At 36.0% G+C, this 24,221-nt stretch overlaps 2 protein-coding genes across 4 annotated transcripts in view; one reads left to right on the forward strand and one right to left on the reverse strand.

Annotated features, from left to right (window-relative positions):
- ncoa1 (nuclear receptor coactivator 1) overlaps positions 1-15,175 on the reverse strand; it is a 62,347-nt gene extending 47,172 nt beyond the window's left edge. For all 3 annotated transcript variants that reach the window (XM_079639604.1, XM_079639605.1, XM_079639602.1), the window contains exons 1-3: positions 14,671-15,175; positions 5,079-5,250; positions 4,820-4,993 (exon numbers count right to left, since the gene is read on the reverse strand). The gene's annotated coding sequence lies outside the window, so the exon portion shown is untranslated. The remainder of the gene's footprint in view (positions 1-4,819; positions 4,994-5,078; positions 5,251-14,670) is intronic.
- A 1,637-nt stretch (positions 15,176-16,812) lies between these two features.
- On the forward strand, positions 16,813-23,068 carry rpl7l1 (ribosomal protein L7-like 1). Its single transcript, XM_079639632.1, has 6 exons — positions 16,813-16,966; positions 17,634-17,742; positions 17,828-17,991; positions 18,278-18,415; positions 22,094-22,203; positions 22,571-23,068. The coding sequence occupies exons 1-6, from the start codon at positions 16,953-16,955 to the stop codon at positions 22,777-22,779; spliced, it is 744 nt and encodes a 247-aa protein (XP_079495758.1). The 5' UTR covers positions 16,813-16,952; the 3' UTR covers positions 22,780-23,068.
- Positions 23,069-24,221: the final 1,153 nt, after the last annotated feature.

Below are 24,221 nucleotides of genomic sequence, written 5' to 3' on the forward strand. Positions count from 1 at the left end.
CTAAGTGACATAACTACCGATACAAACAAAGAGAGATGATCTGAACATAAACAGCTCTAAATTACAGTAGCTATGTTTCCATCCAAAGTTGTGAATGTATCTTATGTGCAAAATTAGAATATAGCATAAAACCTTTACGAATAAAGCACCGTTTCCATCCAGTGAGCTGAAGAGAGCAAAAATCATCCTTCCTGTATCCTGATAAACGAAATGCAATAAGTTATCTTGCTTTCGGAGGTGGATGCCTGCTTTGTGGGAATGCAGTCGGGTAAGACAGTTCTGGGAGATAATTATACTCAACCACTTAGACAACAGTCTTTCCTTTGGCATTTCAGGACAACCAAAAGAGAAATTTAGATGCTGTGCAACGAGAATCCGATGGTTAGTCCGTTTTTTTATTTTATGCGCAGAGGAATTTATATGGTAAACGTGTTTCCATCGTCGTTTATGCGCATGTTTTCTTATTGGATAAAAAGTTTATCCGACTCACTTGAGCGCATAGGTTTTTTGCATTTTGCTATTTCCATCCAGTGTTTTTTATGCAATATCCCAAAAGGCGCATAAAAATAAGTGGATGGAAACATAGCTAGTGTTAGCTTCGGTAGCTCGCAAATATAAATCTAGCTTCAACTAAGGTCAGTGCATTCTTATGCAGTTTGAGAAATAAAGATTCGATGTTTGTCATTTTATAACTGCATTTACTTTGATATGGAAATCCACCTCTGTTTGGTGGCTTCATTCATGGACATATTCTGTCATGCACACAAAAAAATAACCCTTATTCATATACAAACCGCTGTGCTACACATTCTCCACAGTTCTCATTTCTATTCAGTGTAATTGCACCCTTGAGCATGCAGTGCACTTGATTCTCCAATAGCCCCCATATGACTTTTTCCACCTCCTATGACCCCATCAGCAGGCTGCAGTCTAGCAAAGGAACAACCGTTAAATTGAATACAAATGAAATGCTGAATATTAATCATGAAAAGAGAGCATAATGTTTTTTTGTTGTTGGCGTTGTTGTTTTTTTGTTTCTGAGCCTAACCAGCATTAAATTACACAAAACTTACTGCATAACACTACTGTTGACATCAGAAAAGACCAGTTTCCATAACACGAAACACGTCAAACTAAATCCGATAATTATGGGGGAAGTTGCTGGGAGAGTACAACTTAAGTATGCGGAAGCAGTAAAGAAAAGTCTGATGACTACAGCTAAGAAAGCAGGTGTCAGAGCCCCGTACAATCAGCACAAACCCTGTGAAAGAAAACACAGCCGTGCTCATGCAATCCTCATATAAACCAACTGCCTTTTTTCCAAATTGAATTGAGAAGCCATTATGGGTCTTCGACTAATTCATGCAAGTCAGTGATTACCCTCTTATTAAGAGGTCGGTCTGTCAATTCAGCTGGTTTCCAAGCAACTTAGTGATTAGCATGAGCATTTGTCCATACATTAGGATATGGAGCAAATTATATTTTAGTCGTGGGTTTTTGCATTTGATTACAGCTTGTGTAATATTGATGACTAGTGTGCATTGATGACTAGTGTGTGTGTATACCATCTGACAGCTTTCACCTACATCTGTGTGCGCATGTTGTAATCTCTGTATCTTAAAATCCACAGAGACGCAGTTAAATACTGCTGCAATTTTGTGCTTTACTAATCTATTGCATTTTTAGCTTCTTTAATTCACAGTGCAATTCAAGTGAGAGTGTGGAGGAATAAAGAAAAGCACCCGATTCTTTCTCATGCACTCCTCTAATCTGTGGCATGGTAAATCTTTTGTTTAATGTAGCTGGTTGGATTTACTTGAAATAATCGTATTAACCGGGACTACTACGAACTAAGAATATAAGCCTGTTTGTGAAAACAGAATGAATGACATTTTTTCATAATTAATACATTAAAAATGAAAGCAATCACAATGCTCTCCCAGCTGACGTAGACCAAAAAAATTCATTCCAAAAATGATGATCTGCACTCATAATTAATACATTAAATGCTATTAGGTGAGGTCCAGGAGTTTTTAGGAAAGTTCAAACACAATTATGCAAGACAAGTAATTGTGGCTTTCTCTTCTATAAAATAGTAAATGTTTCCTAACTTTCTTAATCAACCTCTATTTGATGATTAATATGCATGAGGAAAACAAAAACAAAAAAACAAACAAGCCAAGAAGAGGAGTGGAAAGTCCTTCTAAAGTACTAAAGACAACTATACAGAAAACGGCAAAAGCGGGTTATTTAACCCCTGAGCATCCTTGGATATTTTTGTCTTTAATGCCAACTGCATACATTTTGGCACATTTTTATTGGAATTTTACTACTTCACCCCCATACATCTATTTTACACTAGTAGTAAGTAACACAAAAAAAGTTAGGCTACACTCAGTCAGGACCTCAAGGAAAAAATTGCCCCATTGAAACTGCTATTTTTAATCCGAGGGCCATTTAACTATAAAATTATGTGGTATTTGTTAATAGGCTTTCATTATGTTGGCAAGGCTTCAAAATTAACATTTTTACTATATCTTACCAGATGGTGCCATTTTCTCAGGTTTGGCCTATAAAGCAAATACTCGCTTTATTGCCGTTTTCTGATTCTGCATATTTTAGAGCCAAATGGATAAATTATGCAGCTATAACTATGTGGGTGTGTTGGTATGGAGTGTGGTTTTTATGCGTGTAATAAAAATAAATTGTGTGTGTGCGTGTAATATTTGAGAGAGAAAATTCTACTGTACTGCAAATCACAAATCTAACAACTGTGTGCACCAGTGGAGCTTTGCTGGCATCGAATGAGGGAAATTTGATACTGTGCCCAAACTAAATCTCACTGAAAGCTAATTTTTTGAGATATCATTATCAACCTCAAATTTGGAACACAACTTATTTAGATTAATGGCTTTGATTTTCTAGCAGTTTTAGAGTTAAATTTACAGTATATGAAAAAATGTCATCAAATAATAAATCAATCAAAATAAATGTTTAAAATGTATATCAAAAAAATGTTTTTACTCTTTAAATGTATTTTACTTCAACAATAATCTGCCGAGGGTCTTCTTTAAAATGAGACCAAACTTGACACTTTATCAGTTTTTGGACATGGACATTTTTGTCCTCTATGGACCTATGTGAACCTAACTTTTTTTAATTAACAAGGGTCAACAAAGAACAAACATACATACATTCAATCTAGGCTGTTAATTAAATCAAGTTTGAGTGCGAAAATTAAACTTTAAATTAAAACAGCAACAGATTAAGTGGAGGCACAATCAGGTTACATTACCATGACAACTGCAAAGTCTATTGATCAACCACAACACATCTAGTAGGCTATAGCAGATGCAAAACGAAAAAAAGACAGTGGGGCCTGAAAAATTGTTATACCTGCCCCAACTGTCCCTCGTTCATATTTTAAACGACTCAAAGCAGTTGTGCCGTGCTGAATACCTTACATGTTTGAACAGAAACAACTGTCTTATGGATAACCTTTGCAGAGATGACATTAGTTGACAGTTGTGACTTTAACATTCAGAGGACTATTTTAACTACTGTTTTAGAAGCTGCTTCTACCTTTAAATGTATTCATTTAATAGAAGCCTTTATCCAAATGAGAATAAAACAAATGGCAGAGAAACTATTGTGTGCCCCGATACAAGTTACTAGGCACACAACAGCTTGAAAACAATCAAACAAACAAATGATTTCACTAGAAAACAATGCATGAACAAATGGTCTGAATCACTAAAATTAATACCCAATATTAAGTTACAAGTACTTGATTTTTGCCGTGGCACACGTGAGGGTGCATGTGATATAATGTGACAAACAACGGTGATGTAACTAGGGTGTATTCACACCTGCCTTGTTTGGTTCAATTGAATCGAACTCAAGTTCGTTTCCCTCCTTCGTGCGGATCTTTTGGGCAGGTGTGAATACAGCAATCGCACTCGAGTGCGGACCAAACAACCGAACCGAGACCCAGCTGAAGAGGTGGTCTCTCTTTCAATTTCAAAAATTGCAATTTTTTAAATTGACATTGAAAGAGAGAGAGAGAGAGAGAGAGAGAGAGAGAGAGAGAGAGAGAGAGCGAGAGCGAGAGAGCGAGAGAGCGAGAGAGCGAGAGAGCGAGAGAGTGAGAGAGCGAGATGCGTTTCCTTAAGACAGACTCGTCTTAAATTCTCTGCAAGTATTCTCTCGGTTATGTCATAGTTGAAAAGGAAACCAGATGTTTGTCATTTGTTCTCGGCCCGAGCAGAAACCCAATATTCCTACTGTTGTCTGTGTCATTAATGTTAATAAAACAACAAAATACAGCTTTAAAGATGAAACTATACATTTTATTTCTACAGTGAACAAATAGTGTTATTTTATATTTAGGCTTAATTATTCATTTCTGTACCGGAATTAGACTTTGTAACTTTAATATTTCATATTCATCTCTGCTTGTAATTTGTGTATTTGTTCTTATTTTATTACTGACATTTCACTTGTTTTTAATAATGTTTGAACTTTATCAGTTAAGAGCATGCTCTCTCTGCCAGAACCGTCTTGCAGCACATCTTCGTCTTCGCAAAATCCTAATTACAACATTGTATAGATGACATTGTGTAATATGATGCTCATAAGTTTCTTCATATTGTGTTAGTAGCTGATAACACCAAATCAGTAAAAGAATAAAAAGTGCACTATTCCTCCCCAACACCTGATGATTAAGTAAACATCAAAAGGCTGGACCCACAGTTTCAGCTGTTGCCAGTTCCGGTTATTTCAATACTGCTTTGAGCTTCTGCATGATCTGCTGACTTACTTGATCTAGGGCTCCAGAGTGATGCTCATTGAGGGGAACACAATGGCTGTGGTCCACTGGGTTTATAAGGGTGGGAGAGATCTCAAAGAGAGGGGGCTATGGCGCCACACCCTCTCTGTCATGCAGAACCATCCCACCGGGGGGAGGCAGCAGAGAATGGACACCCAATGTAACCTGTGGAAGAAGCAAAGTATTGTGTTAGATAATACTTGGGGTCACTGAGAGTCTTTGTCTGTAAAGCCCAATGTGGATGACTTACTTGATCTAGGGCTCCAGTGGGATGTTCATTGAGGGGAACACTATGGCTGTGGTCCACTGGGTTTATGGGATGGGGACTGGAGGACAGAGAGGGGGTTACAGAACCATACCCTCCCTGTCATGCAGAACCATCCCACTAAGGGAGGCAGGAGGAAATTGGTGCTCAATGCAACCTGTGGATGAATCGCAGAGAGAAAATTAACTGGGGTTGAGGGAGCAAAATCCATTTAAAAAAAAAAATTGCAAATCGCAGTCATTGCGAACGCCTCTTAATTCAATCACATTATCTATCAGTGATGAAGTCTAACACGGGTCTCAAACTTTTCCATGAAGTTTCACAAAAGAGGTTACAAAATGATCTTATCTATTTTCATACCAGCTTCGGGCAAGCAGCTGATCGGCGCTGAGCTGTGATCAAATCTAATGATTTGTATACAGCGAGAAGATGAAAGAGAACATTTCCTGCTGCGTTAATTAACAAACCTTTTACTTCACCTCAACTGATGTGAGACCTAGGGCAAAGATCACAGATGGTTTGATTAAACAAGTGCGTGTATACGTTCTAGATTATAGCAACTAGGACACCATTAAGCTTTTGACTTCAGATGGGCCTTTGTTCTTGTTCCAGACCAGTATTCTCTACCAACGATATTGATTCTCATGGGGCCCTTAAGGTATTTGAAGTGCAGTAGGCTATCAATTTAAGCACCAGTCGGATCATATCTTTTCATATTTGAAAGAACAAGGCTTCCAACAGATTTAAAACCAAAAAATGTAAGGCTACATTTATTAATAATGAATGCTTTGTTCACTACTTTGAAACACAACCTAGATAGATATGTACTATAAAACTGTAGTATTAAGCTACACAAGCCAAAAATAAGATTAAAGTGCCTTCAGTATTAAACACACAAAAAAACTACCTGGAGTTAAATCTGCTTAAGATAAAAAAAGGAAACAATTCATGTTTTACTGACAAGTTTTCCACAACGTAATGGTAGAGTAAATGAGAAAACTGAAATAAGGCTTTTAGGATGCTTGTGAACTATTGATTAGCCCTCATTAGGATTAATAAAACCCATTTAAAAAAATGTATTATTCTAAACCACTCACTAGACATACTTTATATTGATCACTGTGGTCTTTGTGAGAAAGATGGGCAGCACAAGACAACCTCAAAACTTATTTTTTACTTAACTTTCTATTACCTGTCATGGTCTTCTTGCCCCGGAACTACAAGCCTAAATTTATGGGTTGCATTTAGCTATTATAAGCATGATTTCCCATAGAGTACCTACAAATTGAAGGTCTTGAAAGTCAATGCTGAGAGTTGAGAATCAATTATGCATTTATTCCATGGCTACATACAAAATGACCAAGACGGGCACAGATTTTTGTAAATTGATCCAGCACTTTGGATCAATTTGCATTGTGTTAAAAGTGCTTTATAAATAAAGTTTGTTGTTGTTGTTGTTGTTGTTGTACTATGTGAGACTGCAGAGTAACATGAGAGTTGTGTAACTAACACAGCTATACAGGAAATTGTTTGTCTGGGATAATAATAGTCAGTTATAAAATTTAGTAGTCATTAGACTCATCATTATACAAAAATATTTGACCTCAGAATGCCATTATCAATCAATTTGAAGTATTTTCAGAAAGCCATGTGATAGGCTAAGTGATCCTAACATACTACTGAATGGATTTCATATGTAAAGCAACAGGGGTTTGGTCATTTTTTACATTTATTTCTGTAATATTTTATTAATTATGGTTCATTAATCAAATCCAGTGTACACAGTGGGCAGGAAAAGAAAATTCAAGAAAATCTCAGCTTTAAAATGTCAGCATGATTAGCCTAAAGAATACAAAATGCAACTGTGTGTGGCTGTTGTCTCTTCTCTTAATGTTTCTTTTATGAAAATATCAAGACAGAACCAGTGACGTGAGCATTGTCTTATTTATTTTCAAACAGAATCGTGAGAAACTCAAGACAATCAAAACAAGTCATCAGTGCACTGTCAATGGATGCAAATGTACATTTTGATTTGGAAATTATATTAAACCACATTGGTTAACACATGCAAGTAGCTATGATAATGAGTGAAAATCATCAATTTTGCAAACAAATGCAGACTACTTCCACAAATTAATGCAGTTTGGTTCCCAACTGTAAACAAATTTGGTCTTCTTTTGCTAATCACAGAATAATTTAATCAAAAATGTACACTACCGTTCAACTTTTTTTTTTTTATTAATATTTTAATTAAGTGGCAGTAAAGACTACAAAATTGCTTTCAAATAATCCCTGTTTTTTTCACACAAAAATATTAAGCAGCACAACCGTTTTCAACATTGATAGATTGAAATTTTAAGAAATGTGTCGGCATCAAATCAGCATGTTACGCCTGCTACAGATTTCTATCAGATCACTGCAGATCACACTGTACGACATGGATCTAATAAACTTGGGTAAGACATTTATGTAGACTGTATGATGATAATACCAATTGGATCGTAGACTACGACGCAAGTTAGTATACAAGAACAAAACGTCATCAGCATGCGCTAGTGGTAAACAAATAGAGCAAGTTGAATCACTTTGGCAATTGTGGTTTTAATGCGCGCTGAAAAAAAGAGGAGGAAGCGAAAAAGGAGAATATGGATGCGGTCATGCCATGGCTAGGGAAGAGAGGCCAACTTGGCATGCCAATTTTGCAAATGGAACTTGAGGAAAGTAGTTTTAAGTTGCACCATGTCGCATTGATCAATACGCAATTTCATGTTGCATTTTTATTGGCTAGTCAGTGGATGCATGTAGGTCGTAGCAGCAAACACACTGTGAGATGATCATGCTACATTTCTGACACTGTCAGAAAATTATCACAAGGCTGAGTTTGGTTGCAAGACTGACAACGGCCGTCTTTGAACCGCTCTCATTGTAAGACGTAGGACCACTGCTTAGGAGCCATGACCACAGAAATCGCCACGATTGGTCATCTTTCGTCAAAATCGCACAATGTGTAGTGTACCAGGCATAAGAATGATGACACTGAAGACTGAATTCAGCCATCACAAGAATAAATTACAGTTTTAAATATATTAAAATAGGCAACAGTTATTTTAAATTGTAATATTTCATAATATAGCTGTTTTTCCTGTAATTCAATTAAATAAATGCAGTTAGTGAGCATAAAATATTTCTTTCATGAAGACATTTTCTTCTTTTATGAAGAAATTGTAAAATAAATCTTACAGACCCTAAACTTTTGAACGTGTATGCTTATATTTGCGCATTTCAAATGACATGAGGGCAAAATATTACTGCATAAATAGTCTGAGAACTTTATGTTGACCTATGCTGCTACTCATAAAGCATTTCAAAGGCACATGAGTCATGACAGTGATGAAGAAATGAAAAAGTAAAGATAAGAGGGGAAAAAACAGTTAAGTAGAAGCAAATGCTTAAGTTGGAAAGATCCTAAAAATCTGGTAGAAAAGGGTTTACTATAGCCTAAATGCCTATGTTAAGAACGAAGGAATGATACAGAACAAGTATGTAAATACAGTGTGTAAATGAGGACACACAAATTCCAACAAAGCTTTCATTACTTTGTATAATATTATGCTATACCATAGTTTGTCTCTTGACACAGCAGAAGATGAGGTTTTTAAATATAAAGAGCACCCCAAAAGAAGAAGAAAAAAAGAGCAGATAAGACTCCAATGTGATATAAAGGGACTTTAGTGGAGCTAATTTTCAAATTCATAACTTTTTAATGGTTAAAGGTTAAATGTAATGAATTTAACAAAACTAAATTTGACTGGAACACAGATACATATGAGAAGGAAAATGTAAGGCCTGAACTGCATCTCTGGAAAAGCAGGATGCTGCACACCAAGTTTAGAGCATCTAAGAAATACATTGTGCTGCCCATCAAGAAGGATGAATTGAAAAGAAATTAAAGAAGGATAAAGGGAAAGGGTGTGTTGTCATTCGCAAAAGCAATTTTTGTTTGAAAAAAAAAAAAGTCAGATGTTCGCTGACTACTAATGCGTCCACAGTTTGTCTAGTAATTACTAACATTTCCCAAAAAATTATAGATCTACCTAACATCTGTCGATGAGAACTCCGAACCCCATTTCCATTCACTCAACATCTGTGTATAGACTGAAACCTCTTTCAGGAAACATTCAAATTCAAAACACTTCAAGAAGCATAATGACAATAACCTCTGGAGAAACAATGAATTAGGGCATAGAAGCAGATTTCACTAAACGTTTCCATGTGTAAACTCTGTTGATAGAGGAAGAGAGACATTGATCTGGACTACGTGCAAAACAAAATCATTCCCTAACTGATTAGTAGTTACAAGAATCTGAAAATAGTCTACTTCCTCATTTCTCATTGTTATAAAAAAAAACAAGAACCTCTGAATTTACAAACTGAAAAAATAAACTTAGTGATAAAATCTTTCATATTCATTCACTCGCTTAATACGGTCACAAACTGAATACTGGTGAAGTGGGTCGTTCATAAAAAGACCATTGCCTGTTGGAGACAATGCTATTCTCTATACACAAGCTGACCACAACAAATGTAAAATCTTTCTTTTAAATTCTAAGTTTGATATCTTTTCTAGACAAATTTATGTACATCTATAATACAGGAATTGTTACAAGGAACTGTTGGAAATTTACTGAAAAAAGTTGGCCTATTTATGCTTGTGCTTCACAGGTAGCTAAGTATTTTACAAATAAAATGATGGAAAGGGTAAAATGCTAAATATTTAGAAGAAGGTGTTGACTTTCAACCACTTTCCAGAGTCCTAAAACAGCTGCTCAGTGTTGACAAGTTCCCACAGCAGTCAGTCCACCTAGATTTTGCAATCTCTACATATTCAACCAATCCCTGCATTACTTGCAAAGGCTTGCAACTGTTGTCTTATACTACCATCACATGGCTTCCAGACAATTATTGTAAGTGATTAGTTTTCAGATTGAACCCTTTCCTGTAGCTCAAACAGTAGAGCGTTGGCGCTTGCAACGCCATGGTCATGGGTTCGATTCCCAGGGAAAGCAAGAACTGACAAGAATGTAAATGTGTACCTTGAATTGCAATGTAAGTCACTTTGGATAAAAGCGTCTGCCAAATGCATAAATGTAAACTAGCATAACCTGACTACATTAATAATCATGTAGAACTGCATCCATATGATTAGGAGTGTTGAAGAGTGTGACAATAAAAACCCTATTAGGATTAAGTTACAGTGCAAAAAATTATTTCCTTGGTTAGCATTTTGTATTTTTTTTCCCCAGTACATATCTAAACATGTTTTAAATCAAGATGTTTCATTGAGAGAGAAAAAAATTACTTGTTTCTTGTTTTCTGAAAATTTACCAAAATCAAGTGAGTTTATGCTTAAGATTATTTTTATTATTTCTTGTTTTAAGCAAGATCTTGCGTAGTTTTGATACATTTTAAGATTTAATAACCAGTTACTTTGATTTTTTTTTATTCTATAGGGGAGATTAAATGTGGTGAATACAGTGAAATACTTGGGTCAAATTATGAGTGATTTAAATGATAATGATGATGATGATGTGCAGCATAAGTTTATGCACAAGCAAATATCCTGGCTGGCAGATTTCATACCATGTGCAAAGATGAAGTTAAAATGTTAGAGAATATACTGTGATCCACTGTATACATTTGTAGTGCAAGTACAGTAAAGCTAAAATGAAAAGGCTTCAGAGGGCATTTAATGATGCCAGCCAAATGTGTCAAATAATGTCCACACCTTACATGCCATGTATAATTTTGTGTTGTTTACAAAAAAAAAGAAAAGTAATTATAATGTTCTTAAAATATCATTAAGTGACACAATGCATTCCTTTTATTTCTGGAATAATATTTTAATTAATGTCTAATGTTTTTATGTGATTGTATGTTTTTGTATTTTGTTTTTGTCTGCAATATGCATTAGTGAAATTTATCTTTTTTTATCTTTATCTTACTAATTGAGCAAAACGTTGTTTCGTTATGAATCACAACAACCCTATGACATCATTGATTCTAAAGTAATAAGATGAAAGTCATAATTTAAGAGAAAACAAGGAAGTTTGATCATAGGTATTAATATCAAGGGGAAATTGCCTTAGAATTATTTTATTACGAAGGACATTACAATGCAAATACTGTATATTATCAAGTCAAACTTTTGAGATTAAGTTAAGTTGGAGAAAAACATGTGCGTAAATGTTTTATTTAAAAAAGCTGAGGAATGTTAAGTGAGAGAGTGAAAAGGGGGTGTCAAAATTTGCAAGGTTAATAACAGCAGAGAGTGTGGCACATGTTCTCCGTGGAGACACTGATGTTTCACTCACACTGAGCTTGTTACAACATCCTGTACTTCTGAACTTTAGGGGTGAGACTCCCTCCCACCTCTGCTATCTGTAAATACAACTCCTTAGGCAAGGGAAGAAGTTAGCAGATGCTGCACTCGCACAAACTGTTGCCCCTCGACCAAACTTCCATGCAAAGGGGAAGCGGAGTTTGTCCGCCCCGTGCGATTACGGTCCGCTGAGTTGTTGTTAAGCCCGGGCATGATAACAACACTGGGTCTCCATCTCCATCTCCTCTCGCCGTTCACATTTCACAGTGTGGGCGTCTGAGAGCTGGCTTGAGCAGGCTTGCTTTCCTGTCCCTCACTCGTTCATTTGCTAGTTCACTCTGGCGAGCTCTCCCTACCCCCACACATTCTCACAGGCTGCTGCACAAGCTTTTTTTCGAGAGAGATGTAGGTCAGCTCTCTGACATCTGGGGAGGCACAGCTGAGCGCCACTCTCCACGCTGCGGCAGAGAGACGCTCGCACCAACACCCAGGGAAGGAAACTGCGCACGATACCGTCGTCTTTTGGTCACGCTGTAATCTGGATTTGACTACTGATGATTTACTCAAAAACAATGAAAAAAAAAAACATTAGGGAGCTTTAGAAGACAAAAAAGCAACTTATCAACAGTTGCATTGTATTAGTTACATTACCTGCCTTGAGATTTAGATAATAAAACACACTTGGCATGCTTGGCTCGGTTAAAACGACCCCTGGAGAAATTGCTCTGTTAGTGTGGTTCATTTGAATAAGTGTGAACGCTTTCCATCCGAACCCTTGTGCGCACCACCAAACAAGCGGGCCAAGTCCGCTGAAAAGATGGGTCTCATCCGAGACCAGCACACAGCACTGTTTTGGATGTTCGGTGAGATCCGTTGTGAAATACACACACCGTAATAAAAGCCGACCAATCAGGTTGTGAACATATACCTGTGCCTTTAGGTTCAGTATCTTTAGGTTCGGTGTGAACACTAAGCGGACCAGGAATAATTTTTTTTTGGTCTGGACCAAACAAACCAAGCAAACAGAACTACAAGTTTAAACACACCCGAAGTGAAAAAACACAAAGAAAAACTGAAAGCCAGGGCAATGCATTCAACTGCTTATAAATATTTACATGGCTACCAAACTATTTGCATGGCTCCTTAAAATCAAAGACCATTCACTGTAGAAGAATGTGTGTCGACTGCATTGAAATAAAGTCATAAGGCAGCTACAAACTCCTGTTTAGTCAAACTAAAGCAAACAGAATGCAATTCTTATATCCCTCCCCTGGCAGGTTCATGTAAAGGACATGCTTAAATGAATGAATATGTGCTGGAATGTAGAGGGGTGACAGTGAGCTGTGAATTCTGACCATGCACAAGCTTTACATATTTTGGGGCCTTCAAAAAGTATTAAACATTTTCCAGTGGCAAAAAAAAAGAAGAAGCACTAGAGCAAGGACAATCATTTATGGCAAAATAAAAGCATATTTGATGCACTTGATCAATCAAGGATGGTATAATAATGACAGCAAAAAAATTATTATAATTATAATTTTATTCTCAGTAATAATAATATTAAACTTCATAACTATATTACTATTTTGTTACTATTATTATTACTATTATTTTTTTATAAACTCTTATTGCTTTCATTATTTGAAAGTCTCTCCCATAGCCTATTGCATCTAAATCAATGCACTTAAAAAAAGCACTAGAGCAAGCAGAATAATATGGCAGGATAAAAGCAGATTGTATGCACCTGATTAGAATATAATAACATCAATAATTAGTATAATTGGTTGGTAAAATATTTGCAACAATTTTTTTTTTTTTTTTATTCTTTTACTGTCAATAATAACAATTATCATTGTTGTCATAATTATCGACAAAAAAACTATTAATAATAGTAACACAATAATAACAAATGCTGAATGTTGTTAGAAAATCTTATATTACTTTTATTAGGGCTGCACGATTATGACAAAAATCATAATTGTCGATTATTCCCATGAAATTGTAATTGCGATTATTAATTACGATTGTCACAATTTACATTGAATTATGTTTTGAATAGCTTTATGCCATTGTTTGAAGCGAATGCATGCCATATTGTAATATAGCTGAAAACACTCTTCCTGAAAACACTTTTTTTTTTGCTTCTCTATAGCCTCAAATGTCAAATATTAAAAAGTATATATTTAAAGAAACCAAACCAAAGTAAAAATAGGCAAGGTATTATAATGTTTTACTAAAACTAAAATTAAAACAATGGTGGAAAATCCCTTAAGATTGCGCCTTTGAACGATTACATAATTGTGGCATCCGTAATTGTAATCACAATTACAAATTCGATTAATTGTGCAGCCCTAACTCTTATTACTCAATACTCACAAATGATAAAAACACCTAACTGCAGTATCTCCATTCACCACACACACAAAAACAATGCACTTCAAAAAAGCCCTAAAGCACTTAGAATGAAATATGAAAAAAAAATATTCAATGCACCTGATCAGAAAAGAACAACATCAATAGTTAGGCTAGTATAATTGTTAAAAAAAAAAAATACAAATTTAATAAAATAGTAAAAACATTAATAATTGTATAATTATTGTTATTTTATTAACAAAAATAACACTTAAATTAACACGTGTATGTATACATATTTAATTATTAAATAACAATATATAATTGTTATTATTGACAACAACACTTATTCGTATATTATTATAGAAATAATAATAATAACAAAAACAATTGAAGCTGAATATTGTCAGAAAATCATATTCCTCTTATTAATAAACTCATCAAATTATTGAAAGATCTAACTAAACTAAATCAACTAAATCAAAGCACTTCAGTTTCAAACGCTGTCAAACCTGATGTGTCAGAATCCCTTGACATGACATTAGCTTGCTCTTCAAGCACTAAGAAAAAATGAGAAACGCATCTAATTCAAAGCCTCTGATCGCGGATCTATATTTCAATGCATAAAAGGTAGAAATTATCCTTTCCATTTCTGATCACTCAGAGCTGTCCGCGTAAACGCCACATCTTTCCCACCTGTCTCGTCAGTGGTCAACTAGATCATATCTCTGTGCAATTTGTTTATTATGGCTGTTCAGAGCAAGTAACCTCTAGCTGGCTCGGTCCTACCACATGATCTCTTCGCTCAACATCAACAAATACACAACATGAATGCATTCCAGTTACCTCTTCAGTCCGTTCTCTTACAGATGCTCGTTGAACTTTGAGAAGGCTGGAGGATGATGTTTTCTGGCAAATACTGCCAGATGGAGCGATTAGTTATGCATTCAGTCAAATGCAAATGTTTCTATAAACCAAGCGCCTGCAACCGAGCTTGCATTTGAGAGGTAAGTCGAGAAAAGCGGAGCTCATCTTACTCTGACGGAATAACGTTAATTCCGTTAATGTGGTGCTGTGGTGTCCGTTAAACCTTCCAGTTGAAGGCTAGCTAAGCTAACTAGGTTAGCGGGCTAATTTCAGGAGCTATTTTAAATCCAGGACGCAGTTTTTTCCTCGTTGAATTCTGGATGTTTGTTGTTGCAAATGCACTTGGTTGACGATAAGCTACTCCTTTATTCCGTCGCGAAGCTGCAGTGCTGCTGTCATCCAAGTCAAGTGGTCATTTGTATGTTTAATTCTCGCGTTCATCTCTCCCCACCGCCATTTTCATCCTCGAGCTACACAAACAAACAGGAGGATCGCTCACGTCACGCAGAAGGTGCGCGACTGCGCTGATCTCTATGGCATAGTTGGATGCGGTTGCATAGCGACGCATGCCTTGGAGATCTGATTGGCGAAGCAGGTTTGTGTGTGATTGAGGGATCGCTGGGTTGCGTAACTTGCGTAGTGCATGAACGTACAATGACGGGAGGCCCATCATTCTCCAAGTTTTTGTTGAATTTGCCGTGAAATGAACTTCACCTGACTGTGTTTTTCCTCTTGTTTCCTTTTCCGATGTATACAAACTATATCTGAAACTATTATGATTATGTTTGATAACACTGGGTTTATAGGGTTGCAGGTAGTGTTTTTATTTTGTCTTCCCACGTGGTAAATTTCAGCAAGTGGCACAGTGGGGAAATGAGTAAAGTCACCATGAAATCAAAATTGACAGTTTAATTTTTTTTTTTATGAAATACTGCAGTATTTATTATGATTTATCCTTGCACATTGTTTAATTCATGTAGCTACCCTTGTAATCTTTGTTCAAAATAACTTTCCCTCCCAGTTAAAGGGATAGTTTAACCAAAAATGAAAGTGTTGTCATAATTTACTCACTCCCATGTTGTTCCAAACCTGTATGAGTTTCTTTCTTCTGTTAAACACAAAGAAAGATATTTTAAAGAATGTTAGTAACCAGACAGTTGATGGCACCCATTGACTTCCATAGTATTCTTTCCTACTATGGAAGTCAATTCCTACCATCAACTGTTTGATTACCAACATTCTTTAAAATATCTTATTTTGTGTTCAATAGAAGAAAGAAACTCATACAAGTTTAGAATAATTTGAGGGTGAGTAAATTATGACAACATTTTCATTTTTGGGTGAACTATCCCTTTAAAACAACATATCTTCAATGTGTTTACTGGCGTGAGGGCTGGACAACCTGTCACTCACATGAGATCACAGCAATAACAATCCAACCATCCAATCAATTCCCGATAGACAAAATCAAGTAATTTTTTCTTGTTCAAGAAACCTTTTCGCTCTAATATATTTCACAATAGGAGGAAAAAACTACCGCAACATCTGTTTCATGCCGACTTTAAGAAAGGATGAAACAAGTAACAAGTACCGGTAGGTCATTACATGACCAAGACAGTTTTACTGCATGTCACATTTTATATTTCTCACTCAATATCTGCAAGCATCAGTCACTTAAAAATGCATATGCATGATTTTTGTTTTTAGCAACAATTTTATTCCACATAAATCCCAAAAAAAGGGTATAATTATTTAACAAATCTACACTGACTGTGTAGGCTACAATTAATTTAATTGACTAAAGAATGCAGAGAAGATCATTAGATTAATAGATTTTCTCATGTAAGTTTGGCCACAGGACGGTGAGGAGATTAAAAAATAGCCACAAATAGATGCTGAAAATTAAAGAATGTAATATTTTAGTTGAATAAATGTTTGATAAACAGACTGCAGAAGGTATGCAGAAGCATTTGGACAGAGATTATTGCTGCTGAATTTATTATTTTTAGAAAAAAAAATAGATTTTTAGTATGACGTTATCGTAACATAATGTTTTTGTTAAAATTCACAGCATGTGTGCTGCTAATTTAATTTTTTATATCGGTGGAGGAGTAATCACATGGTGGTGAACGTGAGTTTGAGAACCTGATCCTAGTGAGTGAAATGTGTAATATTCACTCCAAAGGGAAAGGCGGCAGTATTACAAAAGATACTGGCGAAAACATAACGTCATCTGTGTGCGACGGGTCACAGTAAACGCGATGGCAGAACCTGGGTGCGTATTTAAGTTGATAGAAAAATCTTAAACAATCCGTGCTTGATTTCTAAAATATCCTTGCATATTTTTGCTTTTTAGTATCTATATAATGTCACTATTTTTGTGGTACAATTATTTTTTTACGGGTAATACGATGTAAACCGAAGAATAGGGGATTAAGTATAACATGTTTTCACATGGAGCATCTGAGCTGATAGCAGCTTATCAGCAGGTCGCTGATTTAGTTATTATGTTCATACATTACAATTCTGTTGTGTTTAGGACTGATTGTCCGTACTTTAATGTGTAGATACTTATTTTGTAGTTTTTCAGAATTGGTTTACGTTATTGTAGTTGGCATGACGTCAATTGGTAGTATGGTGAAAATAACTATTTGCACTAGACTAACTTTTTTTTATTTGCACTAGAGTTATAGTATGCAGGATTTCATTTGTACTTTCTCAGCTGTAACCCCATGAAATTGCATTTCTTTACCACATGAGTTCATATGTTCAGTTGAAGCACTGTATTATACACCGCTTCATGTATCAGGTGACATACATAACGTTAGTGTTATTTGCTTGTGTACAACCTGACGTTTGTTTATCTTGCTGATTTCCGGAGGAGTTTGAATAATTATTTTTTGTGTACTTAAAATTATTTATTCATATTTTGTCTTGTTCAGAACTGAGAGAGTAATCAAGCTTGTTCCTGAGAATCTTCTCAAGAGACGCAAGGCGTACCAGGCTATCAAAGCCACTCAAGCCAAACTTGCGTTACAGCAGAAGAGAAAAGTGAGAATTCTTCCCTTATAGCCAGTTTTTATTTATAGGTCTATAATGGTTCCAGATCAAAACAGAAATTGTCAAATTTTCACAGGACAAAAAAGGAATCCCTTTAAAGTTTAAGCGCTTAGAGGAGTTTTTGAAAAACAGCAAGAGGAAGCATCGAGATGACACACGACTCGCCAGACTTAAACAAAGACCTCCGCCGGCCATGCCGCCAGCGAAAAACGGTCTGGTGTTCGCTGCCCGCATCAGAGAGTAAGGTCCTACTTATGCATCGTTCACTTTGACATTAAAAGTATAGTTCACCCAAAAAATAAAAATTTCAATCATTGACTCATTCTCATGCCATTTCAAACCTGGCCCCAAAAAAACCCTACAACAAATACACTTTCGTGTTCTACAGAAAATAAAAAACTCATACAGGTTTGAAACATGAGGGTGAGTAAATGATGACAGAGTTTTTGTTTTGGGGTCCATTATGTACTGTTCCACATCTGCTTGGTGGTTTAATGGTTTCGTTTTCCCGTATGACTGCTTGTAGGATCAAAGGTGTGAGCCCCAAAGTGATGAAGGTCGTTCAGATGCTGAGGCTGAGAAAGATCTTCAGTGGCACCTTTGTGAAAGTCAACAAGACTTCTGTAAAAATGCTTAAGACTGTGGAACCTTATGTTGCCTGGGGGTGAGTAACTATAATGTTCCTTTTTTGCACATAACGACTAAAGGCTGGAAAGCACTACATGACTTAAAGTCGGCATGAAACAGAAGTTACGGCGGTGTTTTCTTCCCTGTTTTGATGTATATCCAAGTGAAGCAGGAAAAAATATATAGGGTGGGACTTAATTTTGTCCATCGGGAATTGAATAAAACCAACTCACACTGAAAACAAGCATTTTGTTGCTAGGAAATGCATGACAATTGAAAACGTGTTCTAAAACGAGCTCAGAATATCAAACCCTTCGACTGAATGGATTCATAGTCTGAAGGTAAAAAAAAGTTTGTTCCCATCATACACTGCACAATTTTCTGTGGAATAGTTCAAACTCCAACTGCCCAAAATCTGCTGATTGGCTCTGACTTTCCGCAACTAGTGTTGACTCCTCCAGACTGTATGTCGGAGAAAAAATCTGTCAGGGTTCGTACAGTCATGAAAAACCTGGAAAAGTCATGGAATTTCAAAATGGCAATTTCCAGGCCTGGATTTTTTCAAAATATATATATAGACCGGTAATAAATATATGTATATATTATAAGTGATAATATTGGTTAAACAAACTGCAGTACTTAAAGTTAATTCGATCCATCTGACTGCTACATTCAGATTTCTTTTGCTGAGTGAGCATTGTAACCAATCACACGTTTCCGTCGAGCTTATGATTGTGAATGCATTCAGATGTCATCGCTATTATACAGAGTTTTGTTCAGTGCCGTGCTCTCTGACTGAAGCTTCTGAATTCTCCTATTATAAACATTTTACTCCTATTAAGTATTTGGCATATAAGACAATAGGGCTGAAACGATTAGTCGACATTGTCGACAAATATCTTTGTTGTCGAGTAGTCGTTTGATCTCACGTGACCAATGTATGGGCCTGCAATATCGCGTTTTGACCGCTACGACGCTGTAGCGCTAGAGTGTAATGCAGCCGTTACAAATGCTTTTGCGGTAGAAGAAAAAACAGCGCGAATTACAACATAGACAGTAAATAAACTGAGAATTATGGCGGAGTGTAAACGAGTTCGGACCAGTAAGGTGTGGGAAAGTTTCACAAAACTGCCAACTAAAAATGCTGTCATGTGCAATACATGCAAGGCTGAGCTTGCGTTTCACGGGAGCACAACATATGTTGGAGCACTTAAGAGAAAGCATCCCGGATCAAAAGAAGCCGGTGAGTGTTCAATCTCCAGGTGAAGCTAACTAACTAGTTGTAAATCTCTTTATTAGAGAATGCAATACTACCATTAATAAAAGTGATAATATTAAAAATTATAATATAAATACAGTAATGTGATTATTTATTTTGCATAGAATAAAGCTTGATCGAGCTTAGGAGTCAGGGCTGTTTTTATTATTGTAACACTATTAGGTAAATACGTTAGCTATTACATTAATATAAACACAATGAACTAACGTGAACAAAAATGTTAACAAAAAAGAATAATGTTCTCTCATATTAGTTAGTTCATGTTAGTAAATACATTAATGTTTACAAATTAAACTGTTACCTTAGTGTGAATTGCTTCTAGATTTCAAACTAAACACCCAGTAAAGATGATGACTAAACAACAGTTTAACCACTAAGAGAGTTAAAATAAAATGTTTTTTCTTTGCAAAAAATATATTTTCTTTGCATTCCTGCAACATCCACTCCAGCAGAACGGATCTTGTCAGCTGCAGGAAACATTTGCTCACAACAGAGCAAGCTTGTCACGTGAACATGTTGATATGCTGACCTTCCTTCATTTTAATTCACTTATTTGAAAATCCAAAAAAGCCAGTGCAGAAAGGACACTTGTTACTTACTGCTTTTCATTAAACTGAACACTTGGTTTTAGAAATAAAGCTCTTAATACTGCTGCCAAGAGATATTTACATTCAACATATTCTTGTCTGCAATGCAGCTGATTTATTTTTGTTGACCTGTTTAGTTGGAGGTTCATTAAAGTTAATTAAAACACCATTTCAAAAGCTGAAGTGATTTTTTTTATTTTTTTTTAAAGATTATAATATGTATAACTCAATGTTTTAACTTATTGAAAAGGCTGAATAATCATTCCAAACTTACTGATTAGTCGTCAATATAATCGACGATTAGTCGATTAATCGGTCCAATAATCGTTAGATTAATCGATTATCAAAATAATCGTTTGTTGCAGCCCTATAAGACAACACGGAATCGTAAAAACAATTGCAAGGTGCAAAGAAAATTATGGAAAATATTCTAACCACGAATGTCAGAATCGCAATGTGTAGTTTGTGCACAAAAAAAACCCCAGATGTTCGCTAACCTGGGTGTTTTTTTTTTTTTTTTCGTGTTTTGTTTTAAGATTAGGATTTATTTTTGCTATGCAGTGTTATCATTCCGATAACATTTCAGCGAGTGGACGGCATATTTATACTCGTATTGGGTACTACGTTATCATCTGACGGACAACATTTTGAAGCCACTTACTGTATGTTCACACCGCCGCCGGCGAGAGCGGCAAAATTCGCTCTCGCCGCCCTGCCATCGACGCCGTGAGATTCGGGGATTCTCTGACGCTCTGACGTATATTTTAGAATGCGTGATTTTTTTAAAACTTTATTTAAAGGAGCCGCAAAGCAAATAAGAACTGAACATAAATCAGTATCCTATTTTGTGCATTCTGGCCACACGTAGGGTATAAATTAACCTATTAAAATATTTTAAATGTGAAAGTAACAAAACACCAACAATTTCAGACACCTTTTACATTCGTCGTTCTTTTTATTAATGTCCCTGTATGTAAACAGGGATACGTCGTACAATAACGGGAAACCCGCAACAGAAATGATTAACTTTTCCTCCATTTGGCTTAGGAACTAATGTGGTCGGAACCTAAGTTTACAGGATTGTGTTCTCTGGTATCCTCTCAGGCGGAGGACTTCTACATTCCGATTGGTTGCCGCTGGTTGCCGCTGAACCGCGTCATAGCTTATTACCATAAAGTTGACTTGATTTCAACTCTTCTCGCCGTCCAAGACGCGCCGCGCCGCTCTCGCCGGAGCTCGCCGCCGGCTCTCATTGAAAATGAATGGCTTCCGGCCACTTTGACGCTCTCGCCGCGTGCGGTGTGAACGCACAGTTAGACCGCCATTTTCTCCCTTTTCTAGGACAGCGATGACATAGTCCAAATATCCGGTAGTGTGTTTTTTTCCAGGTAATGCGTGTACTCCTGGGATCTCTGTTTCTCGGAAATACTACCGTGTATTGTGCACGTTGTTTTTTGACAGACATTGATGTTGTGATATTCTAATGATGTGGGTTTTGAAAACGGATGAATCTTAATTTATTTCTTAGCCGGCAAGTATTCAGTGAAGTGATTGATGCCCATGAGTGTGTTATAAATGTTGATGTTTTTACTTCTAATCTTCCAATAACCAATAGTCAGCCTTAGTTTTTGACGAATGTGATAACGTGCATGAGGCGTGAACTGTTTGATTATTGGGTAATTATAAAAAAAAAATGCTTTTTGAGTAGTTCATTATACTTAGTTTATTTTGTGGCTTAAATCATGTTACTTAGAGACTGACATGTTTTTGACTCCTTTTCGCTAATTTAAACCGGTTTATTTCTTTATTTGATTACTGGTTTTATTTATTGTTGTGATCTCTTTAACAGGTATCCCAACTTGAAATCAGTCCGTGAGCTCATATTAAAAAGAGGTCAGACAAAGATTGCCAAGAGAAAGATTCCTCTGACTGACAATGCACTCATAGAGAAGCATCTCGGTAAGTAATTGATGTGGTATATACATCTCATTCAGTGGGATGCTGAGCATTTTCGGCTACATAACATAAAACTTTAAGAAGGAGCTTAAACCAAGGAAAAGGAAATGTGTAATCACCTTTTGCAAATATATATATATTATTATTTATTTATTTTAAATTTAAGATGGGGCAAACTATCTGACTTGACTGCAAAATCCCTTTTACTCACTTGCAAATTCAGTCTTTAGTCAAGTTTGAAAGACACATTGGCAAAATAAATTCTTAGATATTCTGTAATTACATTGTCAAATAGTGTTCATATTGGTAATATCAATTAAAAATGTCAATAAAATAAGTCTGAATATATTTCTTTTCTTTGTTTCTCAAGGACAATATGGGATCATCTGTTTGGAGGACCTCATACATGAGATCTATTCTGCCGGAAAGAACTTCAGGGTGGCAAACAACTTCCTGTTGCCATTCCATTTGTCAGTACCAAGACATGCTGCTAGAGACAAAGTTGGACTACTGAAAGATGTTGGAGAACCTGGACCCAGAGCTGAGGATATAAATAAAGTCATCAGGAAACTCAACTGAGCTAATGGACTCTCATGGACTGTTGTTTTATTGCCTGCCTTCCAGATTTCACCATCAAAAAGGAGAGAACAGAGCCTGTTTCTCAATTCTGTTAAAACTGAACGTGCAGTTTAAATAGACGTTTCCTTTAAATAATTCAGTGTTCAAAATTGACACCTGAATAGTTGAAATAAAGTGGAGAAGCATACAGCTGTATTTCAGTTTCTATGTAAACAATCTTTGTTTCTAATTGTAAAATTTATTGTGCATTATTTTTATTAAACAATGCAAAGTTTCACTCTTTTACAAACATTTTTTCCCCCATATTTTTTTCTGAAGATGTTACATTCAGTACAGTAGTGAGTCTACTAGGCTCCATTCCATTTTTAGGCTTCAGACTCCACAATGAGAGCAGATGAGGGTCCAAGGGTGAAAGGCTCAACAATAACTTTTTATAACTACAGTAATTCACACTTTTTAAACCTTTTTTTGTTGCACTTTTAGTTTGAAAGAAACTGACATGGCTGTCATGATTGTTGTCCCCTAAATGTGTTAACACATTAGTAACCACAATTAACAGAACATTTTATATAAATTGAAAAATGTAATAGGTTTAATAAATACATTTCTTTTTGACATTTATTTATAAAAAGATTCACTTTTTTTCTCATCTATTTTATTTACATTACAATTCTATAAAATAAAATATTATAGCAAGTACACAAATCCTTACCAGTTTTTCAAAACCTTGCTTTAAACATATTTCCAAATAACCACCTAAATGTTGTGGGAAAAAGTGTATATGTATATAATTTTATTTTATATAACATATATGCTCGCTGGTCATTTTATTAAGTACACCTGTTCAGCTGCACTTTTCACAAAAATATCTAATCAGTCAATCACATGGCAGCAGCTCAATGCATATAGACATGGTCAAGATGATCTGCTGAAGTTCAAACTGAGCATCAGAATGGGGAAGAAAGGTGATTTAAGTGCCTTTGAATGTGGCAGGGTTGTTGATGCCAGATGGGCTGGTCTGAGTATTTCAGAAAATGATGATCTACCTGGAGTTTCACATACAACCATCTCTAGGGTTTACAGAGAATGTTCAGAAATAGAGAAAATATCCAGTGAGAGGCAGTTCTGTGGGTGAAAATGCCTTATTGATGCCAGAGGTCAGTGGAGAATGGCCAGACTGGTTCGAGCTGATAGAAAGGCAACAGTAACTCAAACAACCACGCGTTACAAACGAGGTCAGCAGAAGAGCATCTCTGAACACACAACAGGGCTACAGCAGCAGAAAACACACCGGGTTCCACTCCTGTCAGACAAGAACAGGAAACTGAGGCTACAATTCACACAGGCTCACCAAAATTGGACATTAGTGGATTGGAAAAATGTTGCCTGCTCTGATGAGTCTCAAGTTGTTAGAATTTGTCGCAAACAACATGAAAGCATGG

The sequence above is a fragment of the Phoxinus phoxinus genome (genome assembly GCF_949152265.1).
Source record: "Phoxinus phoxinus genome assembly, chromosome: 16".
NCBI lineage: Eukaryota > Metazoa > Chordata > Actinopteri > Cypriniformes > Leuciscidae > Phoxinus > Phoxinus phoxinus.

Excerpts from the sequence above, each read along its gene's own strand:
- rpl7l1 (XM_079639632.1), top strand. Across the intron at positions 17,743-17,827 it reads CGTTACAGCAGAAGAGAAAA|GACAAAAAAGGAATCCCTTT; the intron begins GTGAGAATTCTT and ends AAATTTTCACAG. Across the intron at positions 18,416-22,093 it reads GAACCTTATGTTGCCTGGGG|GTATCCCAACTTGAAATCAG; the intron begins GTGAGTAACTAT and ends TCTCTTTAACAG.